The following is an 18,526-nucleotide window of genomic DNA, read 5'->3' as shown; positions in this document are numbered from 1 at the left end:
TACAGATTTCAAACAAGGGAAATCACTATTTATTAACATTTGTAAAGTTGTGGCTTAAACCTGATGCTTCACTTTTTCACAGTGGTCCCTAAAAACAGGAGCAGATCTCTCCATTTAGACTACTTTTAAACTGAATACTATGCCAATAAATAATGAAAACATAGTTCCTTACCATCTGCTTAAAGGTCTTTAAGTTCTGGTAATAAGACATTCAAAACTCACTCTGGTTCTCTGCAGTCCATCTGGTATGTATTGACAGTTCAGAAACAGATGTCCTGAGCAAACAGGAACACCAAAAAATTAGTATTTGCAATATAGAATATTGTTTCAGGAATTTATTTATCACAGAAGAGAAATGAAAAGTTACCCATTTTGTTCCCAGCCAAACCTGGGAAAAGTTATTTCTGATCTATTCTGCTTAGATTGATTATTGATTTCTCTCTAGTAGCACAACTGTTGTCAGAAATACTTACTAACTTCAATTCTGTGTCAGTAGCTCAGGAAAAAATAGTTTCTGCCCTTTTCTGCACTCACCCTAAGGAAAGCCAGTACTTGTGTAACATAATCTTCAATGATGAGTGACCAAGTCTGATGGTCACATATAAAATCTGAAGGACCCTTGTTCTTGTGGTATTCCAACCAAGTTAGTGGAGATTACCAGGCTAAATAAGTCCTGAATTTCTTAAAGATGCCTTACCTACTCCCAAGTTCATTGAAGCCTTATTCACAATACCTAAGATATGGAAGCAACCTACGTGTCCATCATCAGATGAATGGATAAAGAAAATGTAATTATATATACACAGTGAAGTAGTATTCAGCCTTAAAGCGGGGGAACTTCTGTTATTCACAACAACATGGACTAACCTGGAAGGCATTATGCTAAGTGAAATAAGCCAGGCACAGAAAGACAAATACTGCATGATCTCACTTATATATGGAATCTAGAAAGGCTGAACTCATATATGTAGAGAATAAAATGATGGTTACCAGAGACTGGGTGGTGGCGGGGAGGGATATGGGAAGGGGAGATATTGATCAAAGGGTAAACAGTTTCTGTTAGGAAGAATAAGCTTTAGTGTCCAACAGAACGGTGTCTATTATAACAATAATGCATTGTATATTTCAGAATTGTGAAAATAGTTGTTTTTTGGGTTTCGGGGGTGGGTTGTTTTGTTTTGTTGATACAGAGTCTCGTTCTGTTACCCAGGCTGTAGTGGCACAATCCTGGCTCACTGCAGCTTTGACCTTCCTGGGCTCAAACAATTCTCCCACTTCAGCCTCCCAAGTAGCTGAGACAACAGGTATGCACCACCACACCAGCTAATTTTTGTATTTTTTGTAAAGATGGAATTTTGCCATGTTGCCCAGGGTATAAGAGTAGATTTTAAATGTTTTAGCTACATAAAAAATATGTGAGGTGATGGATTTATTAATTAGCCTGATTTAATTATTCCACATTGTAAATATATAGCAAGACATCACATTGAACTCCATAAATATTTACCATTAATATTTAACAATTAAAATTTAAAGGGCCAGGTGTGGTGGCTCATGCATGTAATCACAGCACTTTGGGAGGCTGAGGCGGGAGAATCACTTGAACTCAGGAGTTTGAGGCTGCAGTGATCTGTGATTGCACCACTGCACTCCAGCCTGGGCAATAGAGTGAGACCCTATCTCTTTAAAAAAAAAATTTTTTTTTTACTTTAATGTTTTAAATGCCTTACTTTTTCACATTGAAGTTTCTATACTTGTTGATGGAATTTGAATTGTAAACTCTTCTGCCAAAGATCTGATTTTAAGCAATTACGTATTTTTAAAATAGTAACATTTACGTAACAATACCTAAGTTTTATATCACAAAAATTATGAGCATTTTGTCGCTGTGTTTTATATTTTGAAACTGATACTAAGCTTAAAAAGCTTGCTAATATTACAAAGCTAATGAGTGGCAAATCTGGAACTCAGATCTGGGTCTTCTAATTCTATATCCTATACCTTACCCCACTATAGCTTACTGCTTGATATAGATATCAATTTCAAGTAACAGCTGCTTCATTCATCTATTTTATATATATGTCATATCCTTATTATAGATCTTATGTAATCTGGGTTATTCTTTATTATTAATTTATCAGTAGGAGACTTATTAACCTCAGATTTATAAAAGCTTCATCAAAGCTACTTTTATTACTCTGCTAATCAGTTACTGGGTGATATTTTTATATGAAAAGTCTCTATGACATAAGTTCTAGAAGAGTCAGTTAATCATACATTTTGCTATATGACAATCTTAAGGATAAATTGTTAGGTTTTTTCAAGGCCGGGTGCGGTGGCTTACGCCTGTAATCCCAGCACTTTGGGAAGCCAAGGCGGGCAGATCATGAGGCCAGGAGTTTGAGATCAGCCTGACCAACATGGTGAAACCCCGTCTCTACTAAAACTACAAAAATTAGCTGGGCGTGGTGGCATGCACCTGTAATCCCAGCTACTCAGGAGGCTGAGGCAGGAGAATGCTTGAACCTGGGAGGCAGAGGTTGCAGTGAGCCAAGATTGTGCCACTGCACTCCAGCCTGGGCAAGAGAGCAAGACTCTGTCTCAAAAAAAAAAAAAAAAAAAAAAAAAAGGTTTTTTCCTAAATTAAATACGAACTCAGAGAAAGACATTTTCATATGCTAAACATAAAAATGGCATTCTTTTTCACCTGTAATAAAGAATCCCATGATACAGATGTAGCATGAAAAATCAGTAGAGAAAGTGTGAAATATTCAGTAAGTGCTACTCGGACAATTTTTAGTTAGGTCCCTACTTTATATCTTACAGAAAAATAAATTCCAGAAGAATTAAAGGCCCACACATGAAAAACAAAATTTTTAAACTTTAAAAAGAAAATATAGGATACTATATGACACTGAAATAGGGGAAAATTTCAAAAACAAAAGACCAAAAGCTCAAATTATGACTGAAAAGATTGATATATTTGACTGCCTGGAAATGACAAACGTCAACATCACAAGACTTCAAAAACAAAATGAATAGACAGGTTACAACTAGGAGAAGATATTAGCAGCACTTTAAACCAGTAGAGAATTAGTATCCAGACTGCCTGATAAATATCCCCATATTTAGATGAGCAAAAGAAATGAATGGGCAGTTCCTTGAACAGTGTGGTTCTCCAAGTGTAATCCTTTGACCAGCATTAGCAGCATCACCTAGGAGCTTGTTAGAAGTCCAGATGCTCAGGTCCCCACTTCAGACCTACAGATTCAGAAACTCTGGAGTGGGGCCATGCAGTCTTTGTTTTAACAAGCTCACTACGTAATTCTGGTGCATATTAAAATTTTAGAGCTACTCTGTTAAACTCAAATGATAAATAATATGAAAAGATTCGGTCTCATCATCAATCAGAGAAGTATAAAACAATGAGATACCTTTTCATACCCATAAGATTAGCTAAACTTTAAAACTTAAGTTTTAACAAGAATGCGGAGAAACAAATTATAGTATTGCTATTAGGAACATAAATTTGTATAAGTTTTAGAGAGCAATTTGAAAATACCCAGTAAGGTTGACTATGTACATTCTTTGTTACCAGATACTTGTACTTTTAGGTTACATCCCTTAGGAAAAAACTCACACAAGGCCACAAGAGTCACAAATAAAGGATTTCCATTACAGCACCATTTGAAATAGTGAAACTTTGCTATAACGTATTGTCTTATCAGTAGAGACATGAACAAACTGTGGTTTTGTTTCATAGAATACTATTTCTATATGCTGTTAAATAGTTAAGTCCAAGATCAGAAGCAAACATGGCAAAAGGTTAGCATCTTGTAAATGTGGCTATTGATGCATGCGTGCGCACATTCTCTACTGTGTTTGAAATACTTTGTAGTTTTAATTTTTAAAAATTAAATGAGATATTAAAATATTAAGAGGGTTTCCATTTGGCTCAGTCTTATCTTTCAGGATTCTGCCTCAAAGGTGGATAGAGTTTGAGCAAACCAGAATCATTATAGTTGAGGGTCATGACCAGACACTGGAAAACATTTTTTTAAAACAATCAGTAAATGCAGATTCATTGAAGATAAGCTACATGCTTTCCTGAGTAAATGCTGTGACCCAGAGTAGAGGAACAGACTGGCATATTGCAGGATCGTGTGTAGTAAACTTATTAGAGCTGACTTTTTAACCAGTTTTTTGATTTTTTTAAAAGTAAAAGTTAACTGGAAGAGAGCATGAAGGTTGTATATTCTAAACTGGTGCTTATAAACTGTTTTTTAGCCCATACCCCATTCTGATAAATGTAATTATATTCTTGGTTAATATCATTTGAAATTCAAAATAAGTTAAATATTCTGTTCTAAAAAATGAATGAATGAAAGCCTTTTTGATTATGGGGAGGAGACTTTTTCTTGTTTCCACATTTTTTTAATATACTTTAAGTTCTGGGTTACATGTACAGAATGTGCAGTTTTGTTACATATGCAGTTTTGTTACATAGGTATGCATGTGCCCTGGTGCTTTGCTGTACCTATCAACCCGTCACCTACATTAGGTATTTCTCTTAATGTTATCCCTCCCCTAACACCCCACCCGCCAACAGGCCCCAGTGTGTGATGTTCCCCTCCCTGTGTCCATGTGTTCTTATTGTTCAACTTCCACTTATGAGTGAGAACATGCGGTGTTTGGTTTTCTGATCCTGTGATAGTTTGCTGAGAATGATGGTTTCCAGCTTCATCCATGTCCCTGCAAAGGACATGAACTCCTCCTTTTTTATGGCTGCATAGTATTCCATGGTGTATATGTGCCACATTTTCTTAATCCAGTCTATCATTGATGAACATTTGGGTTAGTTCCAAGTCTTTGCTATTGTGAATAGTGCCACAAGAAACATGCATGTGCATGTGTCTTTATTGTAGAATGATTTATAATCCTTTGGGTATATGCCCAGTAATGGGATTGCTGGATCAAATGGTCTTTCTAGTTCTAGATTCTTAGGATCGCAATGCTGTCTTCTGCAATGGTTGAACTCATTTACACTCCCACAAACACTGTAAAAGTGTTCCTATTTTTCCACAACCCCTCCAGCATCTGTTGTTTCCTGACTTTTTAATGATCACCATTCTAACTGCTGTGAGATGGTATCTTATTGTAGTTTTCATTTGCATTTCTCTAACGACCAGTAATGATGAGCATTTTTTCATATGTCTTGTGGCTGCATAAATGTCTTCTTTTGAGAAGTGTCTGTTCATACCCTTTGTCCATTTTTTGATGGGGTTGTTTTTTTCTTGTAAATTTGTTTAAGTTCTTTGTAGATTCTGGGTATTAGCCCTTTGTCAGATGGATAGATTGCAAAAATCTTCTCCCATTCTATAGGTGGCCTGTTCACCCTGATGATAGTTGCTTTTGCTGTGCAGAAGCTCTTTAGTTTAATTAGGTCTCATTTGTCCATTTTGGCTTTTGTTGCCATTGGTTTTGGTGTTTTAGACATGAAGTCTTTGCCCACGCCTGTGTCCTGAATGCTATTGCCCAGGGTTTCTTCTAGGATTTTTATGGTCCTAGGTCTTACGTTTAAGTCTTTGATCCATCTTGAGTTGATTTTTGTAAAAGGTGTAAGGAAGGGGTCCAGTTGCACTTTTCTGCATATGGCTAGGCAGTTTTCCCAGCACCATTTATTAAATAGGGAATCTTTTCCCCATTGCTTGTGTGTGTCGGGTTTGTCAAAGATCAGATGATTGTAGCTGTGTGGTGTTATTTCTGAGGCCTCTGTTCTGTTCCTTTGGTCTATATATTTGTTTCGGTACAAGTAACACGCTGTTTTGGTTACTGTAGCCTTGTAGTATAGTTTGAAGTCAGGTAGCATGATGCCTCCAGCTTTGTTCTTCTTGCCCAGGATTGTCTTGGCTATGTGGGCTCTTTTTTGGTTCCATATATAGTTTCAAGTAGTTTTTTCCAATTCTGTGAAGAAAGTCAGTGGTAGCTTGATGGATATAACATTGAATCTATAAAATACTTTGGGCAGTATAGCCATTTTCACGATATTGATTCTTCCTATCCATGAGCATGGAATGTTTTTCCGTTTGTTCGTGTCCTCTCTTACTTCCTTGAGCAGTGGTTTGTAGTTCTCCTTGAAGAAATCCTTCACATGCCTTGTAAGTTGTATTCCTAGGTATTTTATTCTCTTAGTAGCGATTATGAATGGGAGTTCACTCATGATTTGGCTCTCTGTTATTGTTGTATACAAATGCTTGTGATTTTTGCACACTGCTTTTGTATCCTGAGACTTTGCTGAAGTTGCTTATCAGCTTAAGGAGATTTTGGACTGAGATGATGGGGTTTTCTAAATATACAGTCATGTCATCTGCAAACAGGGACAATTTGACTTCCTCTCTTCCTATTTATATACCCTTTAGTGCTTTTCCTTGCCTGATTGCCCTGGCCAGAACTTCCAATACTGTTGAATAGGAATGGTGAGAGAGGGCATCCTTGTGCCAGTTTTCAAAGGGAATGCTTCCAGTTTTCGCTCATTCAGTATGATATTGGCTTTGGGTTTGTCATAAATAGCTCTTATTATTTTGAGATATGTTTCATCAATACCTAGTTTATTGAGAGTTTTTAGCATGAAGGGGTGAATTTTATCGAAGGCCTTTTCTGCATCTATTGAGATAATCATGTTGTTTTGGTCATTGGTTCTGTTTATGTGGATTGGGTTTATGTGGATGGATTATGTTTATTCATTTATGTGGATGGATTACTTTTATTGTTTAGGCGGATTGATGTGGATGGATTATGTATATTGATTTGTGTATAGTGAACAAGCCTTGCATCCCAGGGATGAAGCCAACTTGATCATGGTGGATAAGCTTTTTGATGCGCTGCTGGATTCGGTTTGCCTGTATTTTATTAAGGATGTTCATCAGGGATATTGGCCTGAAATTTTCTTTTTTCTTTGTGTCTCTGCCAGGTTTTGGTATCAGGATGATGCTAGCCTCATAAAATGAGTTAGGGAGGATTCCCTCTTTTTCTGTTGTTTGGAATAGTTTCAGAAGGAATGGTACCAGCTCCTCTTTGTACCTCTGGTAGAATTCAGCTATGAATCCGTCTGGCCCTGGACTTGTTTTGATTGGTAGGCTATTACTGCCTCAATTTCAGAGCTTGTTATTGGTCTATTCAGGGATTCAACTTCTTTATGGCTTAGACTTGGGAGGGTGTATATGTCCAGGAGTTTATCCATTTCTTCTAGATTTTCTTTTTTTTTTTTTGAGACGGAGTCTCGCTCTGTCGCGCAGGCTGGAGTGCAGTGGCGCGATCTCGGCTCACTGCAAGCTCCGCCTCCCGGGTTCACGCCATTCTCCTGCCTCAGCCTCCCGAGTAGCTGGGACTACAGGCGCCCACAACCGCGCCCGGCTAATTTTTTGTATTTTTAGTAGAGACGGGGTTTCACCGTGGTCTCTATCTCCTGACCTTGTGATCCGCCCGCCTCGGCCTCCCAAAGTGCTGGGATTACAGGCGTGAGCCACCGCGCCCGGCCTCGATTTTCTAGTTTATTTGCATACAGGTGTTTATAGTATTCTCTGATGGTAGTTTGTATTTCTGTGGGGTCAGTGGTGATATCCCCTGTATCATTTTTTAGTGTGTGTATTTGATTCTTCTCTCTTTTCTTCTTTATTAGTCTGGCTAGTGGTGTATTTTGTTGATTTTTTTTTCAAAAACCAGCTCCTGGATTCATTGATTTTTTTTTTTTTTTTGAAGGGTTTTTCATGTCTCCATCTCCTTCAGTTCTGCTCTGATCTTAGTTATTTCCTGTCTTCTGCTAGTTTTTGAATTTGTTTGCCCTTGCTTATCTAGTTCTTTTAATTTTAATGTTAGGGTGTCAATTTTAGATCTTTCCTGTTTTCTCTTGTGGGCATTTAGTGCTATAAATTTCCCGCTTTAAATGTGTCCCAGAGATTCTGGTACGTTGTGTCTCATTCTCATTGGTTTCAAAGAACATCTTTATTTCTGCCTTCCTTTTGTTATTTACCCAGTAGTCCATTCAGGAGCAGGTTGTTCAGTTTCCATGTATTTGTGTGGATTGGGGTGAGTTTCTTAACCCTGAGTTGTACTTTGATTGCACTGTGGTCTGGGAGACTGTATGTTATGATTTCCCTTCATTTGCATTTGCTGAGGAGTGTTTTACTTCCAATTATGTGATCATTTTAGAATAAGCACGATGAAGTGCTGAGAAGAATGTATATTCTGTTGATTTGGGGTGGAGAGTTCTGTAGAGGTCTATTACATCTGCTTGGTCCAGAGCTGAGTTCAAGTCCTGAATATCCTTGTTAATTTTCTGTGTCATTGATCTGTCTGATATTGACAGTGGGGTGTTAAAGTCTCCTATTATTATTGTGTGGCAGTCTAAGTCTCTTTATAGGTCTCTGAGAACTTGCTCTATGAATCTGGGTGCTCCTGTATTGGATGCATATATATTTAGGATAGTTAGCTCTTCTTGCTGCATTGTTCCCTTTACCATTATGTAATACCCTTCTTTGTCTCTTTTGATCTTTGTTGGTTAAAGTCTGTTTTATCAGAGACCAGCATTGCAACCCCTGCTTTTTTTTTGCTTTCCATTTGCTTGGTAGATCTTCGTCTATCCCTTTATTTGAGCCTATGTGTGTCATTGCACATGAGATGGGTCTCCTGAACACAGCACACTGATGCATCTTGACTCTATCTAATTTGCCAGTCTGTGTCTTTTAATTAGGGCATTTAGCTTATTTACATTTAAGGTTAATATTGTTATGTGTGAATTTGACCCTGTCATTATGATGCTATTTGGTTGTTTTACCTGTTAGTTAATGCAGTTTCTTCATAGTGTCAATGTTCTTTACAATTTGGTATGTTTTTGCAGTGGCTGGTACCGGTTATTCCTTTCCATGTTTAGTGCTTTTTTCAGGACCTCTTGTAAGACAGGTCTGGCAGTGACAAAATCCCTCAGCGTTTGCTTATCTGTAAAGGATTTTATTTCACCTTCACTTATGAAGCTTAGTTTGGCTGGATATGAAATTCTGGGTTTAAAATTCTTTTCTTTAAGAATGTTGAATATTGGCTCCCACTCTCTTCTGACTTGTAGGGTTTCTGCCGAGAGGTCTGCTGTTAGTCTGATGGGCTTCCCTTTGTGGGTAACCTGACCTTTCTGTCTGGCTGCCCTTAACATTTTTTATTTCATTTCAGCCTTGGTGAATCTGACGATTATGTGTCTTGGGGTTGCTCTTCTTGAGGAGTATCTTTGTGGTGTTCTCTGTATTTCCTAAATTTGAATGTTGGCCTGTCTTGCTCGGTTGAGGAAGTTCTGGAAAATATCCTCAGGAGTGTTTTCCAACTTGGTTCCATTCTCCCCGTCACTTTCAGGTATGCCAATCAAACATAGATTTGGTCTTTTCACATAGTCCCATATTTCTTGGAGGCTTGACTCATACCTTTTTTTTTTCCTCTAATCTTGTCTTCTCAGTTTATTTCATTAAGTTGATCCTCAACTGATATCCTTTCTTCTGCTTCATCGATTCGGCTATTAATACTTGTGTATGCTTCACGAAGTTCTCGTGCTGTGTTTTTCACTCCATCAGGTCATCTGTGTTCTTCTCTACGTTGGTTATTCTAGTTAGCAATTCGACTAACCTTTTTTCAAGGTTCTTAGCTTCCTTGCATTGGTTTAGAACGTGCTGCTTTAGCTCAGAGTTGTTTGTTATTACCCACCTTCTGAAGCCTACTTCTGTCAGTTCTTCAAACTCATTCTGCATCCAGTTTTGTTCCCTTACTGGCGAGGAGTTGTGATCCTTTAGAGGAGGAAAGGCGTTCTGGTTTTTGGAATTGTCAGCCGTTTTGCACTGGTTTTCCCCAATCTTTGTGGATTTATCTACCTTTGGTCTTTGATGTTTGTGACCTTCCAGTGGGGTGAGTGGATGTGCTAATCCTTTCTGTTTGTTTCTTTTCCTTCTAGCAGTCAGTCCCCTCTGCTGCCAGTCTGTTGGAGTTTGCTCGAGGTCCACTCCCAACCCTGTTTGTCTGGGTATCACCAGTGGAGGTGCAGAGCAGCAAAGGTTGCTGCCTGTTCTTTCCTCTGGGAGCTTCAACCCAGTGAAGCACTTGCCAGATGCCAGCCAGAACTCTCCTGTATGAGGTGTCTGTCGGCCCCAACTGGGAGGTGTCTCCCAGTCAGTATACACGGGGGTCAGGGACCCACTTGAGGAGGCAGACTGACTCTTAGCAGAGCTCGAACGCTGTGCTGGGAGTTCCACTGCTCTCTTCAGAGCCGTCAGGCAGGGACGTTTAAGTCTGCTATAAGCCACTGACTGTGGCTGCTGCCTGTTTTACAGAGATGCCCTGTCCAGAGAGGGGCAATCTGGCAGTCTGGTCACAGCAGCCTTGCTGAGCTGCAGTGGGCTCTGCCCAGTTTGAACTTCTCAGCAGCTTTGTTTAGCCTGTGGCTGTAAAACTGTCTCCTCAAGCCTCACCAATGGCCGACCCCTCTCCCTGCACCAAGCTTGACCGTCCAGGTGCATCTCAGATTGCTGCTGTGCTGGCAGTGAGAATTTCAAGCCAGTGAATCTTAGTTTCCTGGGCTCCGTGGGGGTGGGACCCGCTGAGCCAGACTACTTGACTCCCTGACTTCAGCCCCTCTTTTCAGGGGAGTGAACAGTTCTGGCTCAGTGGCATTCCAGGCGCCACTGGGGTATGGCAAAAAAGAAAAAAAAAAAAGCTCCTGCAGCTAGTTTGATGTCTGCCCAGTTGGTCACCCAGTTTTGTGCTTGAAACCCAGGGCCCTGGTAGGGTAGTCACCAGAGGGAATCTCCTGGTTTGCGGGTCGTGAAGACCATGGGACAAGCGCAGTATCTGTGCCAGAGTTCCTCAGGCTTAGTCCCTCACAGCTTCCCTTGGGTAGCGGGGAAAATTCCCCGACACCTTGCACTTCCCAGGTGAGGTGATGCCCCACCCTGCTTCGGCTCAACCTGGGTGGGCTGCACACACTCTCCAACCAGTCCCAGTGAGATGAACCAGGTACCTCAGTTGGAAATGCAGAAATCACCCGCCTTCTGCAACAATCTCACTGGGAGTTGCAGGCCAGTGCTGTTCCTATGTGTTTTCACATTTTTATCTGTATATGTAAAAAGTATTCTGCCGGGCGCGGTGGCTCACGCCTGTAATCCCAGCACTTTGAGTGGCCAAGGTGAGTGGATCACGAGGTCAGGAGATCGAGACCATCCTGGCTATCGCGGTGAAACCCCGTCTCTACTAAAAATTACAAAAAATTAGCTGGGCATGGTGGCAGGTGCCTGTAGCCCCAGCTACTTGGGAGGCTGAGGCAGGAGAATGGCGTGAACCTGGGAGGCGGAGATTGCAGTGAGCCAAGATCAGGTCACTGCGCTCCAGCCTGGGGGACAAAGCAAGACTCCATCTCAAAAGCGGGAAAAAAAAAAAAAAAAAAAAGGATTCCTCAGTTTTCTCAAAAGTGCTAGAGGAAAACAGTTTAATTTTTATATTAATCAGGATGACTTAATCTATGCTGTTATAACTAAGACTGAAATATCAGTGGCCTAACTACAAAAATGTATTTTCATTCGCATTATATGCAGCAGAAATCACTGAAGACCGCTGTTCCAAATAGTCCCTCAGAACCAACATTGACAGGAAGGCCGACATAGCCTCACTGGTGCAACACATGGCTTCCAAGATACCACAGAGGGGGAAATGGGATGGGGTGACACTTTTTTTTTTTTTTTGAGACGGAGTCTCGCTCTGTCGCCCAGGCTGGAGTGCGGTTGCGCAATCTCATCTCCCTGCAAGCTCCACCTTCCGTTCACACCCTTCTCCTTCCTCAGCCTCCTGAGTAGCTGGGACTACAGGCGCCCGCCACCACGCCTGGCTAATTTTTTTTGTATTTTTAGTAGAGACGGGGTTTCACCCTATTAGCCAGGATGATCTCAATCTCCTGACTTCATGATCCACCCACCTTAGCCTCCCAAAGTTCTGGGATTACAGGCTTGAGCCACTGCCCCTGGCCAACACATTGATTCTTAACTATGTCAGCTGAATAGTGAATTACATCACTGTGATCAGATTCATAATAATCACATGATTACAAGCCAACTGCAAAGTGGGCTGAGAAATGTGGGTGAACTGATGGAATACTGTCTCTGTCCCATGTTTTCTTCACCACTACACTTGCACCTCATAGAAAGAATTAGCTTAATGTTACTAGTTCCTAATGTCAGTATTTTTTATCAGCCAAAGTTTTAGAAGGGAAGGGGGTTGAGTGGCAGGATTCAAACACCAAACTCCACCTTCAACCTCCAAAAGCAAGTTGATCTTATACTATGCCTTCATTTTCCCCTTGATCACATAATATAAAAATGAATGTTGAATCTGATTGTTTGCTACAAGCTTTTCTGTGCAGAATTTGAAAGGTCAAAGTACCATCTCAATTATCATTAAGTTTGTAGCATTGTTGTGCTTTCATAGCTAAAGGTTCAGAAAAACCATCGTCTTAAATCTATGCTTATGAAAATGGAATGATGACATGCAAGGTCGGCTCACTTGCTGGGAATGACCAAGAATATTTTACCAAAATTCTCCAGAATTGTTTCCTGGAATGTGTTTGACATATAAATCAACCTTGAGTTCAAAAATTCCTTTTTAATACCTTTTTGCAAAGATTGAAGTGCATGAGAAAGAGGTCAAGTTTTCAGGCAAGATCTTCAACCGCAATAGTATGAAATTATCAGCTACCTCATTCGAATAACTAGAATAATATTTGAGGTTCCCCCTAAATTTGAAACTGTTTTCACTAGCTTTTCTTTGAGAAATTCTTCATTCATCTCAAGAAAGTGAAGACTTTTAAGTCTATGAATGTTGTTTGTCATTTAAGTTTCACTTGGAATCATCAGATATGTTTTCCAAATGTGCGAAGCTCTGTTAAAAATTAGAGTTTTTATTGTAGTAAAATATACACAACAAAATTTACCATTAGTGATATTTATTACATTAACTGTGTTGTACAACTACCACATCAATCTAGTTTCAAAACCTTTTCCTCACCCCAAAAGGAAACTCAGTACCCTTTAAGCACTCATCTGCCTCTGGGAAACACTAAGCTGCCTTCTGTCCCTAGGGATTTGCCTATTTTGGATATTTAATATAAATAGAATCACATGATATGTGTGTGGCTTCTTTCACTTAGCACAGTGTTTTAAAGGTTCATCCATGTTGTAGCACGTATCAGTACTCCATTCCTTTTATGGCTGAATAAAAAATTATAATTTTTAAAGTTTATGAAGTTGGTCTTTTCTCTGGTGCTCCACAAATAGAATACCATTATGATTTATTTTGTAAATCCAGCCAAAGGAATTTCTTTTTGACCACCAATGAATTTCGACATAGAACAGAAAACTTTTAATTCTTATCATTTAAATCTTCACAAAGCATATCAAATAATCTGATGTTTAACATACTTGCCACATGATACTCTTGCCTTGATAATCAAGCAAGGTTAGGGTCTTCTCCCAAACCAGTGAGCATTGTTTTAGAAGCCACTAATTAGCAGTAGATGACACAATATATCCAAAACCAGAAATCTTGATGGTGACCCCAGCCTTGCTGGACTGAAATGCCATCACTATACACTTGGGTCATTTTTTGGGGGGTTTGCTTTATAGAATTTTGTTATTATCAGTTTTCATGCTACTCTCCAAATTTTTTCTTCTATGTGTTGTACCTCATGTGGTAATCAAAACAGTAATTGAACAGTTACAAGTTTTCATTGTTTGAAAAAAATTAGGACACTGACTTTAATCTTTTTCAAAACCTTTTTTGCCATCTTCTAAATCATTTCTTTGGTGCTTAATACTAGTTTAGAACATCTTCTGAAATTTCTTCTGTGTTCTGGAATCTCTTCTCTATTCTTTTTTCCAGTATATTTAAAATTTAAAAGCTATATAGAATCCAAGGTTTCTCCAACAATAGGAGATTTTTTTCTTAGTGATCAAAAATAATATTTTTATTGCATTTTCTCAGACATGGCTCATAATATTAGGTATTTCATTATTAAAATCTTCTCTGAATTTAATATGATTGGCATTGTTGCAATTAAGTGGGTGATGTTAATAATATTTGACAGTGGTTCATGCCTAGCACCCCAGCACTTTGGGAGGCAGGAGGATCACTTAGTCCAGGCAGGCATTCCAGACCAGCCTAGGCAACAATTTTGTAGCAACAAGCTACAAAAAGTAAATTAAAAAATTAGGTGGCTGTGGTGGCACGCACCTGTGGCCCCAACTACTTAGGAGGCTGAGGTAGGATGATCTGTTGAGCCCAGGAGTTTGAGGCTGCAGTGAGCTATGATTAAGCCACTGCACTTCAGTCTGGGCAACATAGTGAGACTCTCTTAAAAAAACAATTTGACAAAAAAATATTGGGGGAACCTGCCCTCGATAATTCAACATGAGTCCTTTTCTATTTTCCCTAAGTGTCAGCCGGTCTGAGAAATAAAGGGAAAGAGTACAAAAGAGAGAAATTTTAAAGCTGGGTGTCCAGGGGAGACATCACATGTCGGCAGTTTCCATGATGGCCCCCAAGCCACAAAACCAGCAAGTTTTTATTAGTGATTTTCAAAAGGGGAGGGAGTGTATGAATAGGGTGTGGGTCATAGAGATCACATGCTTCACAAGGTAATAAAATATTACAAGGCAAATGGAGGCAGGGTGAGATGACAGGACTGGGGAAAATTTAAATTGCTAACGAAGTTTCAGGCACGCATTGTCATTTTTAACATCAGGAGACAGGGTTTGAGAGCAGACAACCGGTCTGACCAAAATTTATTAGGCGGGAATTTCCTCGTCCTAATAGGCCTGGGAGTGCTACAGGAGACTGGGGCTTATTTCATCCCTTATCTACAACCGTAAAAGACATACATCCCCAGAGTGGCCATTTTAGAGCCCTCACCCTAGGAACACATTCTCTTTCTCAGGGATGTTCTTTGCTGAGAAAAAGAATTCAGCGATATTTCTCCTATTTGCTTTTGAAAGAAGAGAAATATGGCTGTGTTCCACCGGCTCTCGGGCAACCAGACCTAATGGTTATCTCTCTCATTCCCTGAACGTCACTGTTATCCTGTTCTTTTTTCAAGGTGCCTAGATTTCATATTGTTTAAACAATTTGTGCAGTTAACGCAATCATCACAGGGTCCTGGGGAGACATACATCCTCATCTTACGAAGATGACAGGATTAAGAGATTAAAGACAGGCATAGGAAATCAGAAGAGTATTGATTGGGAAAGTGATAAGTGTCCATGAAATCTTCACAGTTTATGTTCAGAGATTGCAGTGAAGACATGCGTAAAAAATTATAAAAGTATTAATTTGGAGAACTAATAAATGTCCGTGAAATCTTCACAATTTATGTTCTTCTGCCATGGCTTCAGCCAGTCCCTCTGTTCAGAACAGAAAAAAATTTCAGGTTTCAGGAACCGTATTTAAGACACATTAAAGTGGGGTGACATCAGAGGTAGGAAAACCAGCTGGTTAGACACTTTAGAAATTTAAGTCTCATTAAAAGTTCATTAAGGGCAAGAACTGTGGTGGTGGTGTGTTGTTCATCTGTGTTGTATTGTTCACTCTTTGTATAATTTGTGATATACAGTATAGGTTCATAGTTATTTTATGCCACTTGTGGAACATAGCAGAAAACAAAAGTAATGGATAAGCAAATGAATTATCCTTATTGTTGAAAGAAAGACAGCTGAAGACCTAGACTACTGTGGTGGCAGTGAAAAATCAAAAGACTGGAAGAAGATGGGGCATAGTGTTAGAGGGCTAAATAAAGGATTAATGTAGAATGCACCAAGAAAAAGAGAGTTAAACAGACTCCAAAACTGAACACTGTGGAAACTAGAGAAAAGAAGGTGATGATAGGTAGCATTTAAGAAGGGAATGTGTGTTTGTTTTCTTTGAGGGGAGAGCTACACAAGGGTATAGCTGATATTATTAGGTATTGGAGCAAGAGCTCATTGGAAAATACCTATAGGCTATGGGATTTTAAAAATGTAAATGGGAGCTGTTTGCATGTGATTGATTAAATCATTACGTAGATGGATTCTAAGATTAAATTTTTGTGGATGTCTTCTGATGAGACTAAGAATAGGCCCGGTTATATCATTTTAGGTTTTTTCAAAAATTGAATCTCTGTTTAAACTGTGCTTTATTAAGAATAAATTCTATCAGGAATGCCAGTAATCTGTCCACATTTTTCATTGCAATGGAGTTTTGCTTGAATTAGGCTACCAGAATTTTACTATGAATATTTTTATTATGATAGGATTTGTGGCACATTTGAAGCCATTATGGCAAACTCAATTTAGAAGAAAGTTATAAAGAGGAAGGCAAAAATTATTTTAAAGGTTACATTTAGAGACAAAATGACATAGTTGCAGGACAATAGCAATAGAAAATCTTACAAGTAGATTCTCTAAATAGCAGCTACTGTTGGCAAGCCAACAAATAATCACATCTGTAAGGTCTGGAAAGAGTTACTGGTTTTATTTCAGTGTTTTTAACCTCAGTTCCATCCACAGGTAACAGTAGCACCATCAGTCACATGTTCTAAATATTTGAAAATTGGAAAAGGATTCTAGAAATTATGTCATTCATTTTATAGTTGTATGGAAAATATGCTGTAGCACTGAAAACCTCATAGCCAGTTAATGGTTAGACAAAGACTAATAAATGTTTCTCTTGATTCCTGGTCCAGTACTTGTCCTACAATTAGGACAAATAAAACCCTCGTTCTTTAAATGTGATTTTTTTTCTGAGCCTTGGTCAATAATTTTATTTATGCCCATGATATAAGAACTAGTAGGTAAGTACCATTTTCTTTTATTAAATTTGTATATGTAGTACATTTATCAAATAACCTAATTGTATTATTTTAGTGATGAGAAAAGACAAATGATTCATCTGTCTTAAATTTAAACAGTCATTATTTTTAGGGAGATGTTAGTAAATTTTGTTTGGGGAAAAATGAGTGTTTTTTAAAAATGATCTTTCTTTTTAATCCTTTGTAAACAGCAAGAAGTTGAGAAGTTTACAGACTTAGAGAAACTCTACCTCTACCTTCAGCTGCCTTCTGGTCTCAGCAATGGAGAGAAAAGGTATATCTATTCTTGTCTTTGCTATTATTATGCTGTTTATAGGAAGTCCCTAGGATATATGTGAGGTGTGTATGTTTTGGTTGTTATGGTTTTTGCAATATTCCTGAAATCATTAGAAAACATACTGGCAAAACAATACATCATTTTAGTCTTTGATGATATTTGGTTAAGTATTTACTTGCAGTTTTTGCTAATTTATTTGTGCAACTGGGTAAATGCTATGACATGCAATTTGGGTTTGTTTCATAGACAGATGAATATATGTTTATGCAGTGTGAGGGATTGTGAAAATTGAACAGAAAACCAAAGAATAAACAGATCAGTATCATAAGGAATAATGTACAAGAGTTTTTTTAGGTACTATCAGGTAAAAACATCATAGAATCTAAAACAGAAATTAAAGTGAAATTGCCTGTATGAAGCATGAATTCATAAATGTAAGGTGTGTTAAGTGCTTGGGGTATTACTATAGTTTCATCATTAAAAATTATAGAAAATGTGGAGAGAAGTTGTTCATTCAGTCATTGTAATTTTTAAAAGTTTGCTTAACCTTTTAAGTATTTCTCAGAATTCATTTCATTCATATAAATTATGCTTATTCTATTTTTTTAAAACTGTATATAGAAATAAATGAAATGAAAATTATTTGAGTTTTGTCTTTTTTTTCCTCAGACCAAATTTATAACTGTTTTAATCATGTTATGTCCTAGATACTTGCTCAGTGTTTTTGAAATAAATTATTCTTACAGATAGCTGAGATGGATGTCAGAATCAGTAGAGTAGCTTCCCTTGTCCTATCTTTGGTGTCCATTTCGGTATTTATTTATAAGTAATACTTCCATATAGTAAATCTTACAATGTTTAATGGATGTGTCAGCCTATGACAGCGGGCCTGGCTTTAGGAAGGATTGTAGGGGGAGATTTATCTGTTCAGGATCTCTCTGGTGTGAATTCCATTCTGGAGCATAGAATGCTTTAGTAAGATTTCCAAGTAGTTATATATTTATATATATATGTGTGTTTATGTATATTTATATATATGTGGATATATGTATGTGTGTATATATGTATATATATATTATTTGAGAATGCTGAGCAAATAGAAATAAGCAATTTTTGTATAATTTTGTTTTAAAATTTGATGATTTGGTAAGTGTAGGCAAATGAACAGGCAAGTACATGAGCAGATATCCACTTAAATGTGATATTTGACCAAAACAAATACTTTGTCAGTGTTCCATCACCTGCATAGGGAGGGATGGAGCAGGGCAGTAACTTCAGTCTTATACCAGCTATAGAAAACAGCTCAAGCCTATAATCCCAGCACTTTGGGGGGCCTA

At 38.4% G+C, this 18,526-nt stretch overlaps 1 protein-coding gene across 2 annotated transcripts in view; it reads left to right on the top strand.

The window, feature by feature from the left end:
- Positions 1-18,526, top strand: part of RFX7 (regulatory factor X7) — a 159,199-nt gene that overhangs the window by 89,213 nt on the left and 51,460 nt on the right. For both annotated transcript variants that reach the window (XM_050796774.1, XM_050796773.1), the window contains one exon: positions 17,104-17,186. In XM_050796774.1, coding sequence (XP_050652731.1) covers positions 17,104-17,186 — 83 coding nt within the window. The remainder of the gene's footprint in view (positions 1-17,103; positions 17,187-18,526) is intronic.

The sequence above is a fragment of the Macaca thibetana genome, chromosome 7 (genome assembly GCF_024542745.1).
Source record: "Macaca thibetana thibetana isolate TM-01 chromosome 7, ASM2454274v1, whole genome shotgun sequence".
Taxonomy (NCBI): domain Eukaryota; kingdom Metazoa; phylum Chordata; class Mammalia; order Primates; family Cercopithecidae; genus Macaca; species Macaca thibetana.
The sequence above is the reverse complement of the archived record's forward strand: the minus strand, read 5'-3'. Positions and strand labels throughout refer to the sequence as shown.